Source organism: Protopterus annectens, chromosome 12.part0 (assembly GCF_019279795.1).
Source record: "Protopterus annectens isolate FY-2018-M chromosome 12.part0, PAN1.0, whole genome shotgun sequence".
Taxonomy (NCBI): Eukaryota; Metazoa; Chordata; order Ceratodontiformes; family Protopteridae; genus Protopterus; species Protopterus annectens.
This window is the reverse complement of record NC_056746.1, coordinates 100,718,272-100,740,290: the sequence shown is the minus strand read 5'-3', so window position 1 is coordinate 100,740,290 and position 22,019 is coordinate 100,718,272. Positions and strand designations below refer to the sequence as shown.

The window sequence follows — 22,019 nt, the reverse complement described above, 5'->3', positions numbered from 1 at the left end:
AAAGGGTGGCAATATGGTGTAGCGGGTAGCATTGCTACTTTACGGCAAGAAGTTCTCTCATTAGATTCTTGACTGGGGTGCCTTCTGTGCACAGTCTGCATGTCCTTGCTGCGTTTTTGTGGGCTTTATCTAGGTGCATGGCTTTCCTTCCACTTTCCAAAGACAACCAGTAGGTGGACTGGACACACTAAATTGACAGTAGGTGTGTGTGTGTGGTATGACAATAGGTGTGTGTGTGGTATGAAGAGCAAATATGGCAGGGCTGACCACCCAGCTGTGAGAATACTGGTTCTAGACTAGTGTCACTGTTGAAATGGCACCTCAAACCCATGTGCAAAAATGGTATGCTGGATGGATGTACGCTGTAAATACCTTGCGCTACAACACAATGTTGGTGTGATTACCATGTTTCACACAAAAGAAACGCCCTTGGTTATGATGATCTGTTTACTGCTAAAATTAAAGCCCATCTGTTTGAATAACAATAGGGCTCTTGTTTTATAACTTGATATTGAATGTTCGTACATCTGCATTCTGCAAGGAGACAATGGAAATAACAATACATTGTTTTTGTCTGACATAGTGGACAGGTCTGCTGAAGACACAGAGTTGATATGCTTTCTGTTTGACATTATTTTGAACACCACAGAAGTTTTTATTATGAGAAACAATTGCGAGGGGGAGACACTGTAGCTCCTACCTTTGCAAATTTAGTACCCCATCAAAAAGCAAATGCACATGAAAAAAAGTACAGTTTTGTACCTACCATAAATGTAGATGTCCGAACTGGATAGCATCTGCAGTCATAACAAATGGGTTGTCCTGTCGTCAGGCAGCCCTTCGGTCGGCCGGATTCCAAAGTCTGGGTCCGGCTTCGGCTGATGTCGCACTTCACCCGACGTCATCTCTGCTGGTCTTCGGGTATAAAGGCATCAGCCGACGCCATTTTCCTCAGTGTTTCTTGCCCCAGATGCCAATTGCCCTCTTGGAAAGCTAAATTTTGGATAAATGCCAATGTTTCCAAAATAGTAGAAGGCAAACACAAAAAATAAACATGTATGTACATATATACAAACAAATACACCATAAGAGACTCCCCCCCCCCAGCTAGCTATTAGGAGGGTAAATACCCTAGGAGTACCGCAGAGGGGGAAGGAGGGAGGGTAATCCTGACTGCAGATGCTATCCAGTTCGGACATCTACATTTATGGTAGGTACAAAACTGTACTATGTCCTTCATGGATGCATCTGCAGTCATAACAAATGGGTAGAATACCATAGCCAAACTAGGGAGGAGGAATAATAATTATGGTGTAGTCAGGATCCCTTGCAGTACAGCAGTGGCAAACCCTGCTCGGGATCTAGAATATAGAGGTAAATTATAATGCTTGGCAAATGTATGCACGGAGGTCCAAGTAGCCGCCTCAATAATGTCCTTGGTTGCCACTCCTCTTAAGAAAGCTGTGGTAGTGGCTGTAGCCCTTGTAGAATGAGGTCTTATGTTCTGTGGAATTGGTGTTCCATGGTAGGAGTAACAGAATCTTATGCAATTTCCTATCCATTTGGAGATTGTCTGTTTGGAAATTGCTTTTCCTTCCCTTCCTGTTGCATAGGCCACAAAGAGCTGGTCAGTTTTTCTGTTACCTTTGGTTCCGTCCAGGTAGTAGCGTAACTGTCTGTGTACATCCAAGGTATGCATTATTCTTTCACCTGTGTTTTGTGGATTGGGAAAGAAGGTAGGTAGGTGGATTGCCTGGTTTAAAGACACTCTGGATACCACCTTAGGCATAAATGTAGGATTAGTTCTCATGGACACCCTATCTTGATGGAAGATTAGGAAGGGTTGCACTGCCATTAAGGCCTGTAGTTCCGAAACCCTCCTTGCTGAAGTAATAGCCAGTAGGAAAGCAGTTTTCCATGACAGGTGTTGTAGATCTGCTGTTGCTGCTGGTTCAAACGGAGGGAGTGTCAACTTTTCTAGTACAAAGTTCAAGTCCCATGCTGGCAATGGTGGTTTCCTAGGAGGTTTTAAATTCTTGATCCCTCTGAGAAACTGCCTGAGTAGAGGATGTGAGAAGACAGGAGGATCAAAGCTGTATTCTGCTGAAATAGCTGATGCATGTATCTTGATGGAGGAATAGGACAGGCCTGTATGTAGAAGCTCTGCCAAGTACTCCAGAATGTTAGCAATATCTATGTTCGACACATCTTTTCCTCTTTCAGTACTCCAAATGACGAACCTTTTCCATTTTCCTGCATAGTTCCTTCTTGTTGAAGGTCTGCGGGCTTCAAGGATGATGTCTTTAACCCTTTGTGAAAGGTCTGGGTTAGTTACTGTCATGTGATGTTCCAGGCAGTCAGTTGCAACGTTTTTAGGTTTGGATGTATGATGTTGTAGTTGTTCTGAGTTAACATCAGAGGCATCAGGGGTATTGACCACATTTTCTCCCGAGACATGCTTCTCAGCAATGGGTACCAGTGTTGTCTTGGCCAGTTCGGAGCTATCAGAATTATCCTTGGACGTTCCTCTTTGATTTTCAGTAGTACCTTGTGCATCAAGGGAAGAGGTGGGAATGCATATGCTGTCAGGCCTTTCCAGCTGAAGGATAGAGAGTCCACCTTCCATGCAAGTGGGTGGAATGTCCTTGTGCAGAATTTTTTGAGCTGGTGATTTTGTGGGGAAGCGAATAGATCTATTTGTGGCATTCCCCATTTCTTTGTGATGGCCTTGAAGATGTCCGGTGTAGCATCCATTCGTGAGCATCCAAGGTGGTTCTGCTTAAAATGTCTGCTAGGGTGTTCTCTTTTCCCGGTACAAATATTGCCTGTAACTGGATGTTGTAGCTGAGAGCCAGATTCCAAAGGTCCAAAGTCATTCTGCATAGGGGGTAAGAATGAGTGCCTCCCTGTTTGTTGATGTACCACATGACTGTGGTGTTGTCTGTCCTTATCATCAAATGGCCTTCTTTGAGGAATGGTCTGAATTTTAGGATTGCCAGTTTTACTGCCAACATTTCTTTTTGGTTTATGTGCAGGTGCCGCTGGTCCTGAGTCCACAGTCCTTGTACGCATTTGTCCAGCATGTGTGCCCCCCATCCTAGGTCTGAGGCATCCGTTGTGATGGTTTGGTTTGCTCGAAAGTTGTGGAAGGGTAAACCTGGGTTGGACTGGCAGGCTCGAGCCCACCATAGGAACTCCTGTTTTAAGCATGGGATTAGTGGTATTTCTGTTTCTAAGCTGTGCCTGTGTTGAGACCATAAATTCTTTAGGTACCACTGTAACTTTCTCATATGCAGTCTGGCATGTGGGACCAAGATTATGCATGATGCCATGAAGCCCAAGGCCTGCAGAACTTTCTTGCTGTTAGTTTGTTCTGCTTTGTTAATGCCAAGAAGTAAAGAGGGAGTTCTTTTTGTTTTTCTGCAGTTAGGAATGCCATCTGTTTTACTGTGTCCAATTCCGCACCCAAGAAAGTTCTTGTCTGGGATGGTATCAGTCTTGACTTTTGAAAATTGACTGTGTATCCCAGGGCTTGTAGCAAGTAAATGACCCTTTGTAAATCTGTTGTCAGCTTGCTTTTGTTGTCCGCTTGTAACAGGCAGTCGTCCAGGTATGGATAAATTTGGATTCCCTGTACTCTGCAGTATGCGATTACTGATGCCAGGCATTTTGTGAATACTCTGGGCAGTAGATAAGCCAAAGGGCAATGCTGAGAATTGATAATGCTCTGATCCTGCAAGAAATCTGAGGTATCTTCTGCAATTTGGTCGAATGGGGACGTGCAGGTATGCCTCCTTGAGATCTAGAGTTACCAGCCAACACTCCTTGCCCAGCATGGGAAGAAGTTGCTGTAGGGTCAGCATTTTGAATTTTGGGACAATGATGTATGTGTTTAAGATGGACAGGTCGAGAATAGGTCTCAGTTTTTTCTTTTCTTGGTACTAGGAAGAGTCTGGAGTAGAATCCTTTGCCCTGTTCTGTTATTGGTACCCTTTCCACAGCTCTCATTTTATTAATTCTGCTGTCTGGTGCAGGGCTTCTATTTTTGATTTGGGGGCAGGTTTGGCATTCCTCTTTTACTGGTAAAGTGTGGAAGTGGAACCGGTAGCCTTGGTCTATGGTTTGCAAAATCCACTTGTCTTTTGTAATATAGTGCCAATTTTTTCGAGAATAAGGCTAACTTTCCGCCTAATGGTGCTGCTATTTGCTCCCTGGTAGGCGGAGTCAGAGCCAAGTCACTGTGATTGTCCTGTTGCAGTGGCAGTGGTTGCGTCTGTGCCTCGGTTATTGCCTTGCCACTGTCGTCCTCTGTAGGCACCTCCTCTGGATTGATTTCTGCCCCTAGAGCGTCTGTTCCTGCCCCTTTGGGATCTTGTGGAGTCAGGAAAGGACCAATTTTTGGCAGGCCAGTTCCTGCTAAACCTTGGGGGCTGAACCTGTAGGAAATCTTTAACTGTTTGTACAGATTTTGCCTTTTCTTCCATTTTCTTCATTACCTGCTGGGCAGGTTCCCCAAATAGGCTGGCCTTATCCATAGCAGCATCCAATAGCTTAGCTTTAACATGATCCGGCAAGACCTGTTCTTTCAACCATGCATGCCTTCTTATCACTGTGCCAGTCATGGCTGATCTAAATGAAGCCTCCAGTGCATCATAGCCACATTTTAAAGAATGGTTACTAACCTGTTGGATGTTGTTCACCATTTCTAATACATATTTCTTATCTAAAGATTCATCAGAGGACAGCTTTTTAATTAACTGATCAAGCATAAACTCTTGGTATTGGATCATGTGAAACTGACAGTTTAAAGCTCTAGCAGAGAGAGTAGCAGAGGTGTAGACTTTTTTCCCCCATCTCTCTAAGGACCTGGATTCCCTTTCAGAGGGAATAGGGTTTTTTGCTGTGGTCGAGGCTACTGCCTTAGGCTCCTGGGATATAGTTTCGGGGTCTGCAAGTGGGGCCTTGTATAGGTAGTGATGAGTGTCTGGCACCCTGTAAAATCTATCTGGTTTGGCAGGGGCTGGAGGTAAAGAATCAGGAGCGGTGCAGACATCATTAAATGCATCGTCCACAACAGATAGGACAGGAGGTATAGCTAAGGGCCTATGTTGTGGTAAGTGCAGAAAAGTCCTAAGCCTTTTTCTTGAATCTGAGAAATCTTGTCCCTGCCATTGGAATTGTTCTCTCATGGCATGTAAGGTTTCCCCAAAGGAGAATTCCTCTGGTGGAGAGGCAGCTGGAATGGATTCTTCAGCATCTGAATCTTCATAATTGGAAAAAGGAGCCTCTGGCTGGTCTGTAATGTCTGAGTCATCCGCAGAATCATCAGAGGACACAGGCTCGGGGGGCTCTGCTCTAGGTCTCTTTTCTGGAGGCTGAGAGGCCCTTGGGTGAGATTGGGATCCCCTAATTAAGGATATTAAATCTTCTGCCAAAGTAAGCATTTGAGAACTAGAAGTGGGCCTGAGTGAGGGAGGTTTAACAGGCACTGATTTAGCTGATTTGGCTGCTTTAGCCCTGGCAAAGGCCTTAATAGACATGGCTGCAGGAGGCCTAGCAGCACCACGTGCTGGGGTAGAGATATCCAAGGGGATGGTGTCTGATAGATCAGTAGGTACCACAGTTGTAGGCAAAATTTCTGAGGCTGATTCAGATAAGGTAGCAGGAGCCTCAGTAGTAGTCATGGATTCGGCTGAAGATTGACCAGTTTTCTCGGTTTCAGCCAAAACCGAGACACTCGCGGCTTGCTTAACCGTGGTTTCGGCCGAAACCGCAGACCGCGAGTGTCGGTCTTTTTCTTTGTGTTTTTTAACAATTTGGGTAGTCGGAGGATCCGACGGCATAATGTACGCAAAATCTGAGCCGAAAAACTGTTCAGCAAACTCCGACCGACGCCTAAGCGTTCGTCGGTTGAAGGAAGCACAGGCCGAACAGGCTGCTACGTCGTGGTCTGGGCCTAAGCAAGGCAAACAGTAAGAGTGGAAATCTTTATGAGGTATTTGTTTCCCACAAGTTAAACAGTTATTGACTTTTTCTGACATCGGCTGAGGCAAGAAAGAGTCCCCAACGGGGTACTTAGCTTTTTAGAAGTCTTTGAAGTAGTATTCAGTAGTAATCTCTGGATCTGACCGACCGGCACTTGCGAACAGCTTCTGCTTCGGGCGCCACGCGGCAAGAAAGACTGAGGAAAATGGCGTCGGCTGATGCCTTTATACCCGAAGACCAGCAGAGATGACGTCGGGTGAAGTGCGACATCAGCCGAAGCCGGACCCAGACTTTGGAATCCGGCCGACCGAAGGGCTGCCTGACGACAGGACAACCCATTTGTTATGACTGCAGATGCATCCATGAAGGACATCAAATAAATACCAAACAAGAAGGAAAGGTAGAGCCAAGAGAAGTCAGGGGGCTGGAGGGAGGGTTACCTGGACTGCAACAGTGAATACACTAACATCTACATTTATGGTAAGTGTACACAACTGTATTATGTTCTTCATGTTTCACTGTTGCAGTCATTACATTTGGGTTGAAGGCTGTTGGGCCGAAGTACCGGAATAAATCCTTTGTATCCTGAATCCTGCTCTTGTGGTTTGTTCTATTATTTTGGTTGCTGCTGTTGGTTGCTGTTGATTCCCAAAGCTAAGGAAGGGAGGAGGTAGTTAAAGAGCATTAGGGCCAGCTATTAAGCTCTGCAAGACTGCTGTGTCAAATCCATTTAGAAAAGATAGGCAGGTGGTAATGCTTGGTGAAGGTATGTACAGAGCTCCAGGTAGCAGCTTGCAGGATGTCCCTGGTAGGGACTCCTCTGAGAAATGCCATAGAGATAGATGCAACCCTGGTGGAATGTGATCTTATCCCCTGTGGGGTAGGTTTTTCATGGTGTTTGTAGCAGAAATGAATGCAATGGGCTATCCATTTGGAAATGGTTTACTTTAAAATGGCCTTCCCCTCTGCCCCTGACAAAAAGCCAACTAGCAGCTGGTCAGATTTTCTGAGAGGCTTAGTCCTGTCCAAATAGAATCTAAGTTGTCTGTGCTCATCCAGAGTGCGCAGTATCCATTCCCCTTTGTTTTGTGGATTAGGGAAAAAGAGTAGGCAAATGAATGGGACTGGTTTAGGGCCACACTAGACACCACCTTGGGCATAAAGGAAGGATTAGTCCTGAGGGAAACCCTGTCCGCATAGAAGATAATGCCATGAGGGCCTGTAATTCAGACACTCTTCTTGCTGAAGTGATGGCTAGAAGTAAGGCTGTTTTCCAAGAAAGGAATTTCAACTCTGCTGTTGCAGCTGGCTCAAAGGGAGGGAGAGTGAGCTTTTCCAATACAAAGTTAAGGTCCCAGGCTGGAGTGGGAGCTTTCCTGGGGGTCAAACTTTTGGCCCCTCTAAGGAATTGTTTTAGCAAGGGGTGAGAGAAGAGGGGTGGCTCAGTATTACAATGTGTTGAAATGGCAGAGGCATGAATCTTAACTGATGAGAAGGATAGGCCCCTGTGGAGCATTTCTGTCAAGTACTCTAGAATATGAGGTAAGCTGGGCACCGTTGTGCCCATCCCCTGAGCATGGCTCCAGGAACAGTATCTTTTCCACTTTTCAGCATAGGATTTTCTGGTACTAGGCCTCCTTGCCTCCAGAAAGACACCCAGCACCTGCTTACTGAGGGATGCTAGAGGAGAGCGCAGGGAATTAGCCAGGCTGCAAGGTTCAGGGTTTGACACTGAGGGTGCAGAATCTGGCTGCCGCTGTGACACAGGGAAGGGGTCCGAGACAGGTGCCATGGTTGGTGTCAGACTGCGCAAGAGGGGGTACCAGTGCTGGCATGGCCAGTCTGGTGCAATCAGTATTGTCCTTGGCTTGTCCTGTTTGAACTTTAGTAGAACCTTCGAGAGGAGAGGCAGAGGGGGAAAGGTATAAACTGAGAGGCTTTCCCAGGTAAAGGACAGGGCATCCACTTTCCAAGCTTGACTATAGGGAGTTCTGGTGCAGAATTTGTTCAATTTGTAGTTCTGAGGGGAGGCAAATAGGTCTACCTCTGGGGTCCCCCATTTGCCCCTCAAGGGGTTGAATATTTTGGGTTCTAGTTTCCATTCGTGTGGGCCCATGAGATTTCTGCTTAAGTTGTCTGCTAGTGAATTTAGTTTGCCTGGCAGGAATTGAGCTTGTAGGTGCACTTGGTAGATCAAGGCCGTGTTCCACAGAGCCATGGCTAGTCTGCAGAGAGGGTAGGAGTGGGTCCCCCCCCTGCTTGTTTATGTACCACATAACTGTGGTGTCGTCTGTCTTTACCAATAGTTGTCCTGGATGAATAAGGTCTTTGAAGGCTGTCACAGCATTCTGTACAGCTAACTTTTCTTTTTGATTGATATGCAGGTGCATCTGTCTCGGGTTCCATTTGCCCTGAATGCTCTGCCCTGCCATGTGAGCCCCCCATGCATAGTCTGATGAGCCTGTTGTTAGGGTTTGGGTGGCAGGAGGTAGAGTGAAAGGGAGTCCCTTGTTGTGGTTGCAGGCCTCTGCCCACCAAAGGAACTCTGTCCTTAGACAAGGAATGATAGGAATCATCGTTTCCAGATCCTGGGAATGTTGACACCAGAGACGTTTTAGATACCATTGGAGTTTCCTCATATGCAAACTTGCATATGGAATTAGCAGAATGCAAGAGGCCTTAAACCTCAGAGCTTGCAGTATTTTCCTTGCAGATAGGTGGGACTTTGTGGCCAATAGTTTGAAGTAGGTTGTCAAATAAACTTGTTTCTCCGGAGTGAGGAATGCCGTCTGGGAAGTTGTGTTCAAACTTGCTCCCAGGAATACAATCTGTTGGCAGGGTACTAGGTGAGATTTAGTTTTGTTGATGGTGTACCCCACTGAGGTTAGAAGTTTCTTTACAAATGCCAGGTGTTGAAATAAGCAAGTCCTTGCTTTCTGCCTGAATCAGACAATCGTCCAAGTATGGGTAAATCTGAATATTTCTCTACCTGCAAAATGCAATGGCTGCTAGACACTTGTTGAACACCCTGGGTGAAGTAGATAAAAGGGAAGTGCAGAGAACTGAAAGTGCATGGAACCCACCCTGAAACGTAGGTATTGTCTGCAGGATTCTCTTATTGGGATGTGCAGGTAAGCTTCCTTTAAGTCTAGGGTTGCCAGCCAGGCATCCTTGGCTAGCATAGGAAGAAGCTGTTGACGAGTCAGCATTCTGATTTTTGGAACCACCAGAAAGGTGTTGAGAATAGATAGGTCCAGGAGTTTTCTTTTCTGGGTACCAGAAAAAGTCTTGAATAAAAACCTTGTCCCCTTAGTTCTGCTGGGACAGGTTGAATAGCCCTGGTACTGAGGAGAGAGAGAACCTGCTGTTGGGCATCTGCCCATTGATTTGGGGGGAGGTCTGGCAAACCATTTGTGGTTGGTAGTGTGTGGAAGTGGAATCTGTATCCTTGGGAAACTATGTTCAAAACCGATTTGTCCTGGGTAACGAGTTCCCAGTTTTTGCATACAGGGTGAGCTTTCCTCCTAAGGGAGCAGGAAGTTGAGCAGGGCTTGGAAGGGTTAAGGTTAAGTCATTGTGCCATTTTTCCATTGGGGGGTGGCTTACTACTCCCTGCTTTGGAAGTGGGAGCCCCCCCCACTGCTTAGATCTGTGCATAGCCTGAGAATGAAGTCTTGGTGGTCTGCTGTTCCTGGGTTTGGACTGAGAAGGCCTGGAAGGACTGGAAAAGACTAGTTCTTTGAAGGCCAATGCCTACTGAATCTGGGAGGCTGTACTTGTTGAAAATCTTTAACAGTTTGCATAGATTTAGCTTTTTCCTCCATCCTTTTGAGGACTTCCTCTGCTTTTTTGTCAAAAAGGCAGTCTTGGTTTAAGGGTGCATCCAGTAATTTAGCTTTAACATGATCTGGCAAGTTTTGTTCCTTAAGCCAAGCATGTCTTCTAAGTACAGACCCAGTGACAGCAGCCCTGCAAGATGTGTCTAAAGCATCAAAACCACATTGCAAAGTATGTTTACCAACTTGTTCTGCAGAATGCATTAAGTCTTGCAAGTCTGTGTTCAGCACAGTAAGGAATCAACATCATTTTTAGTTTAAGGGTTGGGAGGGTGGTCTAATGGTTAAGGTGTTTGCCTTACAAACACAAGGTACAGGGTTTGAATCTCACAGGGGATAATTGGCTAGGCTTAAAATGGCTCGCAAGGGCAATTAGCCTAGTACTAATCTATAAATAACTTGTTTCTATGAATGAATGAAAGTAGTCCCATAATATGTTGCTGATACTTTAACATATGAAACTGGCAATTTAAAGCCCTAATGGCCAAAGTAGCAGAAGTGTATACCTTCTTACCCCATCTGTCTAAGGCTCTAGAATATCTATCAGAAGGGGTAGGATTTTTGGCAGCAGTAGCCTTAATGCCTTTTGGTTCTTGGGAAATGGTCTCTGGATCAGCAGTAGGATTCTTGAAGAGGAACTTGTGAGAGTCAGGTACTCTGTATTACCTGTCAGGTTTTCTGGGAGCTGGAAGTAAAGTGTCTGGGGTAAGGTTATATTCCAAGAAAACATCATCTACAATAGCCAGAACAGGAGGGATAGCCAGAGGCCTGTGTTGAGGCAGGAGTAAGAATTCCCTAAGTCACCTTTTTATCTCGGAATAGTCCTGGCTTTCCCAGCGGAAATGCTCCCTAAGGATATGCAAGGTTTCACCAAAAGAAAAATCTTCTGGAGGGGAAGCAGAGGGAATGGAATCCTCTGCATCAGAATCCTCATAAGTAGATAAGGGCAAATCCTGGTAATCAGAAGGAGCAGAGATATCAGATTCCTGATCAGAAGAATCAGAAAGAAAATTGGTTCTAGGTCTCTTAGAGGGGGAAGGTTGGTTCCCCTAATTAAGGTAATGAGGTCTTCAGCCATTCTAATCATTTGTTTTTGAGGCATATGGGCCTGATTCAGCGGTTTGGTCGTCAGTTTTCTAGGCGTAGTGCGAGTTTTAGGCCTGAGGAATTTGGTACTTCTAGTTGGAAACAATGCCGCTGGTTTAATATGAAAGTCTGTAGGCCTGAACACACCCTCAGAAGCCGGTGCCTGCACAGTGGTTCCGGACCTATCCAAGGTAGAGACATCCTCAGGTTCCATAGTCAACGAAGCATCTCCTGGCATACCGGACTCCGAATGGGTTTCAGTAGAGGCCTGCGAATCTGTAGTAGCGGGTATCAGGGGCTGTGAAAGTGCCTCACTGAGTACCGGTGGACTGGCGACTAGCTTAACGGATGCATCGTCGGCACTTTTGAACCTATGCGGTCTGTCTTTATCCTTATGTTTTTTCGGAAGATCGGTAGTCGGATGGCTTAATGAAGCCATTTTGGAGTACGGACATCGAGAACAAAAGTATTTTAGCTACAAAAATAGCCCGACAACGAATAGTTCGAGTGTTGAACAAGGCACAAAATCGACAGCGAGGGATGTCGTGGTCTGGGCCTAAACAGGTGACGCAGTAAAAATGAAAATCTGTATGAGGTATTTGCTTTCCGCAAGCAAGACAATTGTTAATTTTTTTCTGACATCGGTTAGAGCAAGAAAAAAAGATCCCCAATGAGGTACTTATCTTTTTTGAAGACTTTGGGTCTGAAACTCGAAAATAAAAATTTCAGGAGTCGGCCGACCGGCACTTGCGAACTGCTTGTGCTTCGGGCACCGCACGGCAAGAAAGACTGATGTAATGGCGTCTGCTGCATATTTTATACCCCTGATATCATGGAAGAAGTGACAGCATCCGACACAGAAATCTGAAGACTCTGGTATTCAGGATGGCTGAGGGCTACCTGCAGGCAGATAACCCAAATGTGATGACTGCAACAGTGAAACACGAAGAACATCAGAAATGTAGTTTCTGAAATACAGGTTAAGGCCATACCTTTCTTCAATCTGTATTGAAATGTTTCAAAAAACAGAGACTGTGAAAACCTTACTAAAACCAAAGCGAAACTAAATTCGGGATACTTTTCATCACAACTCTCTTCACAAATTATCTTTATATTAAATATTGCTTAAAACCAGTTATTATAGTTGCTTGGATGTCTGTTTTCTATATGCAGATGCTTGGGTGATTGCACTGCATAGACAACTGTTTATATGGCATACTTTATTGAAATGAAAAATGTTGTGCATTGTACTTTTAATTACAATTACTCTGTTACATATTTCTCTATAATCAGGTTTGCAGGTGCTTGTGGCACTGTATGTTATGCTCTTCCTTTGCAAAGGTCATACATAGAATGGTTTCAAGGACCACTTCACCTACCCAGTTATCAAAAGCTGAAATCAAATAAGATGTACAGTTAAGTGAAACCTGTAAAAAAAAAAAAAATCATGCACTTGGGTGGGAATACTTCTAATGATTGCAAGCAGTATTGTGTGTAGAAACAAGACCTCTGTAAGCTTTAGTGAAGACCCAAAATGATTTTACTGAAAAGAAAAGGAACAGCAGATGTAAACAGCAAAATGTTACCGTGGGAACAAAGGATCAAACCTACAGAATGTTAAGGAAGTTACTAAAACTGATTTGGTTTTACCTCCAAAACACAGTTTGAGATGGAGCAGAATGAGAACAGCATGGAAAAATCTGGAACAAAATGTTTGGGGGAAAACGTGTCAGATTTACTGTGCTGAAATCAAAAAGACTACAAGTGACAAAACTATGAAAGCTGAAGACAGTGAAACTATAAAATTCAATTCTGAGTAAATGTTTTACAATAAAATACAAAATGAAGAGGAAAAGAAGGTATTATATTACGTTAACATTAACAGCAGCGTAACAAAAAGTAGGAGGCAGACAGTGTTATATTTAATGGCGATGTTGGAAAGAATATTTCTATTTTACCAAATGTGAAACTTATAGGCCTGCACTTGCTGTGTTAAAAACAATAAGGAATGACAAATAAAAATATCTGTTAATAAGTAAAAATATCTGTTTGATTATTAGCATATTTAATGCTGAATGAAAATTAAATGGATGTTTGAACCTACTGATGGGAAAGTCTGTGTGTCTGATAATGAAATTAAAAACAAACATTTGTTCCACAAAGAAAGCGAAGTGTGTGTTCAGAGTCATACGGACTTTTTGAAAGAGAGCAGACCCCTGAAGTATGTGGCAGGGCATTTATTTTAACTATGAAATGTTTAGAGGGGGAAGTAGAATGTGGCTATAAAACAACTACAGTAAGTTAAGAGATGTGATTTCTGGCGGGTAATAAAAGTGGAGATGTAATGTGCGACAGACTACAGAATCAATTGCAGATTTGTCTTTCTTGTTTCACATCAGCAAAATATTAAAAAAGAGTGAAGTGGATACAAGAGCTATTTCAGATCATTGACAATTATGAAAGAAACAAGTATGGGTAGTTACTTCGAGAGCAAACTTACCTGAAGAATGATGGAACAAGAAAGGCACAAAACCGTGGAAATGAAAGGTGGATTGCGTGGGAGATGTCCAAGGCAAAGTACTTTAAAAGACATTTTCAGAAGTCAGTCAAGAAATGTACCAAGAAAGGAAGGATGAAGAGAAAGAGGGCAAACAGGATGGGGAATGAGAGGTGAGGTGAAGTATAACCAATTTTATGCAGATTAAAAATACTACGTGGCTGGATGAGAAGAAAAAGAAGAATTAAGCAGATGAAGATGATGGCAGAATTTTAGGGGAAATTTGAGTATTTCATACACAATACATTACTGTATCTTAAAAAAATATATATATTAAATGTTTCTGCTTGAAAAGCCAGCCCAAAGAAAATAGAATATGTTTATCAAGACCATCTAAAACATGAAGGGAAGGATATTTGAATGGAATATTAGTAAACTAGAAAAAAAATTATTTAAAAAATATTGATCTTACTAGAAGTTACTCATGAGTTTTATACCATCTGAAAAAATAGAAAAGTTAAGATTTTAAAATGTACTTGGGGTGGATGGTCTGCATATCCTCCCTGCGGTCAAGTGGCGTTCGAAAGACATGCGTAGGGCGTGCCTTCGTTGAAGGTTGGGCGTCAAGCTGGCATCTCGGCACCGTAAAAATCTACTGCCATTAGTGGACCGGAGTTCTGCTGTGGCAACCCCTAACCGGGAAAAGCCAAAAGAACAACAACAACTTGGGGTGGATGGCTTGGCTTTCCATTTTATAAGCTGCTAGTGGAAATTAGCAGAATTGACACAGATGCTGAACAAATTAGCAGTTAGTAGTTACATACGGCAGGTGTTTATGGGCTCATTACAAAAAAAGAAAAAAAGTGACAGTGAAGTATAAAAGTAGACCTACTACCTAATCAATACATCTGGACGATATCCTTAAGAAGAAAGTTATTTTGGGCAAGATAGCTACTGAACTTCACAGACTGGCTGTCGGATTTGTAGCAAGTCAGCTTCACTACAGACATATTTGGAAGGAAGGTTACATTGTAGCAGCAGACATCTGATTAGATGGTTCACATTGACCTATGGGAGAGAGTAGACTGAAAAAGACCTAGTAAAGTCTATTTAGAAGGTCATGCTCAGGGGGCTACAGGAACATTTCTGAAGAATGGCTATCAGGGTACTTCAACAAATGTAAAACAGGGGTTTGGGGCAAAGATACCTACTAAACACACTTTTATATATTTGTTATATGCCTAATGTGAGAAGGTTGATGGTAGTTACTATGAACGATAATAATTATACGCCTAATGTGCGAAGGTTGATGGTAGTTACTATGAACGGTAATAGCTGGCTTTAAATGTATACAGTCTTCTGTTACTGCTTACCCTGACACTATCCATGTGACTATGAAACATACTGCCCAAGTGTAAGCCGTACCCTGACACTATCCATGTGACTATGAAACATACTGCCCAAGTGTAAGCCTTACCCTGACACTATCCATGTGACTATGAAACATACTGCCCAAGTGTAAGCCGTACCCTGACACTATCCATGTGACTATGAAACATACTGCCCAAGTGTAAGCCTTACCCTGACACTATCCATGTGACTATGAAACATACTGCCCAAGTGTAAGCCGTGCCTGACACTATCCATGTGACTATGAAACATACTGCCCAAGTGTAAGCCTTACCCTGACACGATCCACGTGACTATGAAACATACTGCCCAAGTGTAAGCCTTACCCAGACACTATTCATGTGACTATGAAACATACTGCCCAAGTGTAAGCCTTACCCTGACACTATCCATGTGACTATGAAACATACTGCCCAAGTGTAAGCCGTACCCTGACACTATCCATGTGACTATGAAACATATTGCCCAAGTGTAAGCCTTACCCTGACACTATCCATGTGACTATGAAACATACTGCCCAAGTGTAAGCCTTACCCTGACACTATCCATGTGACTATGAAACATACTGCCCAAGTGTAAGCCTTACCCTGACACTATCCATGTGACTATGAAACATACTGCCCAAGTGTAAGCCGTACCCTGACACTATCCATGTGACTATGAAACATACTGCCCAAGTGTAAGCCTTACCCTGACACGATCCATGTGACTATGAAACATACTGCCCAAGTGTAAGCCATACCCTGACACTATCCATGTGACTATGAAACATACTGCCCAAGTGTAAGCCTTACCCAAACACTATTCATGTGACTATGAAACATACTGCCCAAGTGTAAGCCTTACCCTGACACTATCCATGTGACTATGAAACATACTGCCCAAGTGTAAGCCGTACCCTGACACTATCCATGTGACTATGAAACATACTGCCCAAGTGTAAGCCTTACCCTGACACTATCCATGTGACTATGAAACATACTGCCCAAGTGTAAGCCGTACCCTGACACTATCCATGTGACTATGAAACATACTGCCCAAGTGTAAGCCGTACCTTGACACTATCCATGTGACTATGAAACATACTGCCCAAGTGTAAGCCGTACCCTGACACGATCCATGTGACTATGAAACATACTGCCCAAGTGTAAGCCTTACCCTGACACGATCCATGTGACTATGAAACATACTGCCCAAGTGTAAGCCTTACCCTGACACTATCCATGTGACTATGAAACATACTGCCCAAGTGTAAGCCTTACCCTGACACTATCCATGTGACTATGAAACATACTGCCCAAGTGTAAGCCTTACCCTGACACTATCCATGTGACTATGAAACATACTGCCCAAGTGTAAGCCTTACCCTGACACTATCCATGTGACTATGAAACATACTGCCCAAGTGTAAGCCTTACCCTGACACTATCCATGTGACTATGAAACATACTGCCCAAGTGTAAGCCTTACCCTGACACTATCCATGTGACTATGAAACATACTGCCCAAGTGTAAGCTGTACCCTGACACTATCCATGTGACTATGAAACATACTGCCCAAGTGTAAGCCTTACCCTGACACGATCCATGTGACTATGAAACATACTGCCCAAGTGTAAGCCTTACCCTGACACTATCCATGTGACTATGAAACATACTGCCCAAGTGTAAGCCTTACCCTGACACGATCCATGTGACTATGAAACATACTGCCCAAGTGTAAGCCTTACCCTGACACTATCCATGTGACTATGAAACATACTGCCCAAGTGTAAGCCTTACCCTGACACTATCCATGTGACTATGAAACATACTGCCCAAGTGTAAGCCTTACCCTGACACTATCCATGTGACTATGAAACATACTGCCCAAGTGTAAGCCTTACCCTGACACTATCCATGTGACTATGAAACATACTGCCCAAGTGTAAGCCTTACCCTGACACTATCCATGTGACTATGAAACATACTGCCCAAGTGTAAGCCTTACCCTGACACTATCCATGTGACTATGAAACATACTGCTCAAGTGTAAGCCTTACCCTGACACTATCCATGTGACTATGAAACATACTGCCCAAGTGTAAGCCGTACCCTGACACTATCCATGTGACTATGAAACATACTGCCCAAGTGTAAGCCGTACCCTGACACTATCCATGTGACTATGAAACATACTGCCCAAGTGTAAGCCGTACCCTGACACTATCCATGTGACTATGAAACATACTGCCCAAGTGTAAGCCTTACCCTGACACTATCCATGTGACTATGAAACATACTGCCCAAGTGTAAGCCTTACCCTGACACTATCCATGTGACTATGAAACATACTGCCCAAGTGTAAGCCTTACCCAGACACTATCCATGTGACTATGAAACATACTGCCCAAGTGTAAGCCTTACCCTGACACTATCCATGTGACTATGAAACATACTGCCCAAGTGTAAGCCTTACCCTGACACTATCCATGTGACTATGAAACATACTGCCCAAGTGTAAGCCTTACCCAGACACTATTCATGTGACTATGAAACATACTGCCCAAGTGTAAGCCTTACCCTGACACTATCCACGTGACTATGAAACATACTGCCCAAGTGTAAGCCTTACCCTGACACTATCCACGTGACTATGAAACATACTGCCCAAGTGTAAGCCTTACCCTGACACTATCCATGTGACTATGAAACATACTGCCCAAGTGTAAGCCTTATCCTGACACTATCCATGTGACTATGAAACATACTGCCCAAGTGTAAGCCTTACCCTGACACTATCCATGTGACTATGAAACATACTGCCCAAGTGTAAGCCTTACCCTGATACTATCCATGTGACTATGAAACATACTGCCCAAGTATAAGCCGTACCCTGACACTATCCATGTGACTATGAAACATACTGCCCAAGTGTAAGCCTTACCCTGACACTATCCATGTGACTATGAAACATACTGCCCAAGTGTAAGCCTTACCCTGACACTATCCATGTGACTATGAAACATACTGCCCAAGTGTAAGCCTTACCCTGACACTATCCATGTGACTATGAAACATACTGCCCAAGTGTAAGCCTTACCCTGACACTATTCATGTGACTATGAAACATACTGCCCAAGTGTAAGCCGTACCCTGACACTATCCATGTGACTATGAAACATACTGCCCAAGTGTAAGCCTTACCCTGACACTATCCATGTGACTATGAAACATACTTCCCAAGTGTAAGCCTTACCCTGACACTATCCATGTGACTATGAAACATACTGCCCAAGTGTAAGCCTTACCCTGACACTATCCATGTGACTATGAAACATACTGCCCAAGTGTAAGCCTTACCCTGACACTATCCATGTGACTATGAAACATACTGCCCAAGTATAAGCCTGAAAACTATGGCAAGAGTCAGTACCAGGGATTTAGTATGGGAACTGTGTTACGTGGGCAGTTAACTAAGAATAAATGATGGCGAGAGGGGACAACTAGTAATTAAATTATTCAACTACCAGAAAGTTTAAAGAAAGTATGGTCAGTTAGGCCATTTCTTCTCCTTATAAATAAAAGTACAAAGACAAATTTGTTTTTGTTGTAAAGTGAGCTTTCTGATTCAAATGTGTACTTTTAACTGTAGTTATCTGAGTGGAATTTACAAGTTGAATAAACCTGTGCTTGTAGAATTTACAAGTTGAATAAACCTGTGCTTGTATTCACTGAATGATAGCAGCATGCCAATCCCTTCCCGATTATGTATATTGTGGCCCTTCCTTCTGATGTCAACAAAAATGCTGTGTATTAGTCTGTAGCTCAAGTCAACACAAGGTGATGCAAAAAGGAACAAAATCAGTCAGACAGTGAACAAATCAATAAGCGACTAAACTCAGCCATATTCAAGTAAATAGTAACAAAAGAAAAATGAAAAAGTGAACCGTGTAACTGTTGGCATAAAGCATACCAACAGATATAGAAATGCTGACAGCAGTGGTGAGGGATACCAAGTCCATGGCCCATTTTTCATACAGTAATTGGTAGTTCAGAGTAATGGTTGAGTGTGGAAGAGAGGTGAAGAAGCATAAAGCATACCAACAGATATAGAAATGCTGACAGTAGTGGTGAGGGATACAAGTCCATGGCCCATTTTTCACACAGTAATTGGTAGTTCAGAGTAATGGTTGAGTGTGGAAGAGAGGTGAAGTAGAGTGTCAGGAGTGATTTGTGACAGGCGGGTACCAGTAAGAGTGAAAGGGAAGGTCTACAAGAGGGTAGTGAGACCAGCTATGTTATATGGGTTGGAGACGGTGGCACTGACAAAAAGGCAGGAGTCAGAGCTGGAAGTGGCAGAGTTAAAGATGTTAAGATTTGCACTGGGTGTAACAAGGATGGACAGGATTAGGAATCAGTATATCAGAGGGTCAGCTCAGGTTGGACGGTTTGGAGACAAAGTCAGAGAGGTGAGATTGCGTTGGTTTGGACGTGCTGAGGAGGGATGCTGGGTATACTGGGAAATGGATACCAAGGAAGGAGCTGCCAGGTAAGAGGAAAAGAGGAAGGCCTAAGATAAGGGTTTATGGACATGGTGAGAGAGGACATACAGACGGTTGGTGTGTCAGAGCAATATGCAGAAGACAGGAAGAAATGGAAACAGCTGATCCACTGTGGCAACTCCTAACGGGAACAGTTGAAAGAGAAGAATTGGTGGCAGCAGGTGGGATTATAGGTCCATAGGATGATACTAGGCTACAGGCCCGGAAGCCCTTATAAGCCTAGCCAAGAATTTCACCCATGTTCCCACAGTCAGCACTTGTTTATATGCCTGTCACACTAGTCATAAATATATATTCTGCCGACTCCTCCACCCCCACATTTGTCTTTTATCTTCAGTCTTGTTGACGGTGAACTGTTAATCAGAGTTTGGGAGAGATATTTTTATTTAATATCTGGGATAAATCAAACTATCTCTACATGGGTCTGATGCATGCAATGATGCATCATGTAAGTGACGTACATTATTCACTAAAAGATGCCTGGCTATTATAGAACACAAACACACACAAACACAAACACACACAAACACACAAAGCTGCCCCTATGGACTAAAACAGCTAATCTCTGGTCACCTGCTGCAACAGTTAGACAGCTGGGCACTGTGCGATATCTAGAATTGTTTTTTTTTTTTTTTTAACTCCTCAAAGACCATATTTACACAGAGCTGCTGTGTGTTGTTACGTACTTACAGAGGTTATGACAAGGCCTCGACAGCCTCTGTCCAGTTCCAGCTTCTCCATGCATATTGAAAACTGAGTTAGAAAGTCCAGGTTGAGGCTATTCACAGGAGGCTTCTTCATCTTCATCACTGCCACACCTGTATGCAAATCAAAAGCAATACAATACTAGTTGTGGCAGAAAACTTATCACAACTGTTTAAAGAATATGCCAGCAGACTCTACGCTAATGAATGATAAGTTAAACAAATGACTTATTGCTTTATCACTTTGTCCACATTAAAGTCAGGATTCTCTGTCCAAGGCATTATCCTTCCAATAAGCTGCTATCTTTTTTGCACAACAACAGTGGATATTAAAGGCACATTTTCAAAACATTAATGGACTTGCCTTGCTACCAATACTTTCAGTCCGTGAACAGATTATACACCGCTTATGATTCTAGTTTGTAGAAAAAAAAATGTCCAACCAATAAATATCACACCTTCTCCTACAATAGGAAATAAATATGCACTTACTTACAACTACTGGCTGGATCATTTTAAATAACCCGAACAGCTCTCGTTAACCGGGTTAATCCCATTACACTAGTATTCTTTTTATGCCGACTAGGAAACGTTTAGGCAGGGCACTAGCAAAACCTTCCAATCTTATTTATTTTATTTATCTTATATTTCTAATGAGGTTTTCAACTCCTTTAACATCTTAACTCTGATAAAAATTATTTACCAGGTCAGGAAAGTCACCTCAAAGGGAAACACTGTCCACAGCGTATACCAGACCTCACAAATCAAATGCTGCCAGCTCTGCTGACATACAGGAATGAAACCCTGACCCTAGACAACCTGGGTTGGATTACAAGTGCAGGTACCTGGAGGAGCTGGCAGGAGAAATGAAGGAATAAATATGCCTGTTGAACTCTCTTTGGAGGTGGAGGTTTGGGGATATGGATGCTGCATTGGTAGGATGGACTTTAAGCCTTGGTGGAGGCAAGAAATATGAATGGTGTCTGGGTTAGGTAAATGGATAGACTGCAAGGTGCTGCCACTGCCTTAAAGGGAAGTAGCAAGGACACACCTGGGACCATACTTTATGGCTCACACTGGTCTTTAAGTGTTAAACAAGCATGGAAGAGGTTGGGCTTCCCCATATCAAGCATAAAGCCATCTTCTGCAAATATCGAAGCAAATCTTGATCCACTCTCCTCCCTCATCTCGTTGTTCCTCGCAGATTACTTTCTCCACGTCTTCTTTTGGGTTTCTAATACCATGATGGGACTGGACCCCATCCCTCAGTCAGGGAAGGATTAGAGATCATGAAATTCAGTCTTGGATATTATTCAAGAGTGTTCTTCTCAGCATCCATTCAAGAGTGTTCTTCTCAGCATCCATAGTTTGCCCAGAATTGTCTCCTTAAGTTCACATGGAGTTACATATACCAGTAACATATCTAAGTAACTGTAAACTCTTTTCCACATTGTTCCACATTGCTCTCATTTCTGCCCACAAATCTTCATATTTTATGACACTGTCTCCCTCTGTACACAAGACATTAATTACTAGGTGTAGTCATTTCAATGATCAGTACTACTTTTGTCATTTTTTTTCATGGACTACTACATCTGGTTTTCTTATGTTTGTTTTTTGAACTGTTAGGAATGGTTCATCCCATGTGCTGAACACTTTCATCATTCACTGTAATGCTTTGTGGCTCATGTTTCCAATGCTTCTCAGCTACCTCTTGTGTTTGCACAATCCTCAATGCAAGAAACTTGTCATGATAGTGTATTTCAGTAAACAGGCACTTTGCCATGAGTGTTTCACATCCACCCATAAGATCTGTGACATTTTCCATTTTTTAAACGAAACCTACATTTGTTTGTTTCTCCCGCATGTTTAATGGACTTTGTAAACCGTAAACCGATGTGTATGTAGTCCACTATTGTAAGCTGCCATTATTAACCTTTCATCTTTTGGTTCCAAC

General features: G+C 43.3%; 1 protein-coding gene across 2 annotated transcripts in view; it reads right to left on the bottom strand.

The window, feature by feature from the left end:
• The window catches only part of ECI1 (enoyl-CoA delta isomerase 1), a 174,834-nt gene that overhangs the window by 77,288 nt on the left and 75,527 nt on the right, over nucleotides 1-22,019 (bottom strand). For both annotated transcript variants that reach the window (XM_044089123.1, XM_044089122.1), the window contains exon 3: nucleotides 20,049-20,176. In XM_044089123.1, coding sequence (XP_043945058.1) covers nucleotides 20,049-20,176 — 128 coding nt within the window. The remainder of the gene's footprint in view (nucleotides 1-20,048; nucleotides 20,177-22,019) is intronic.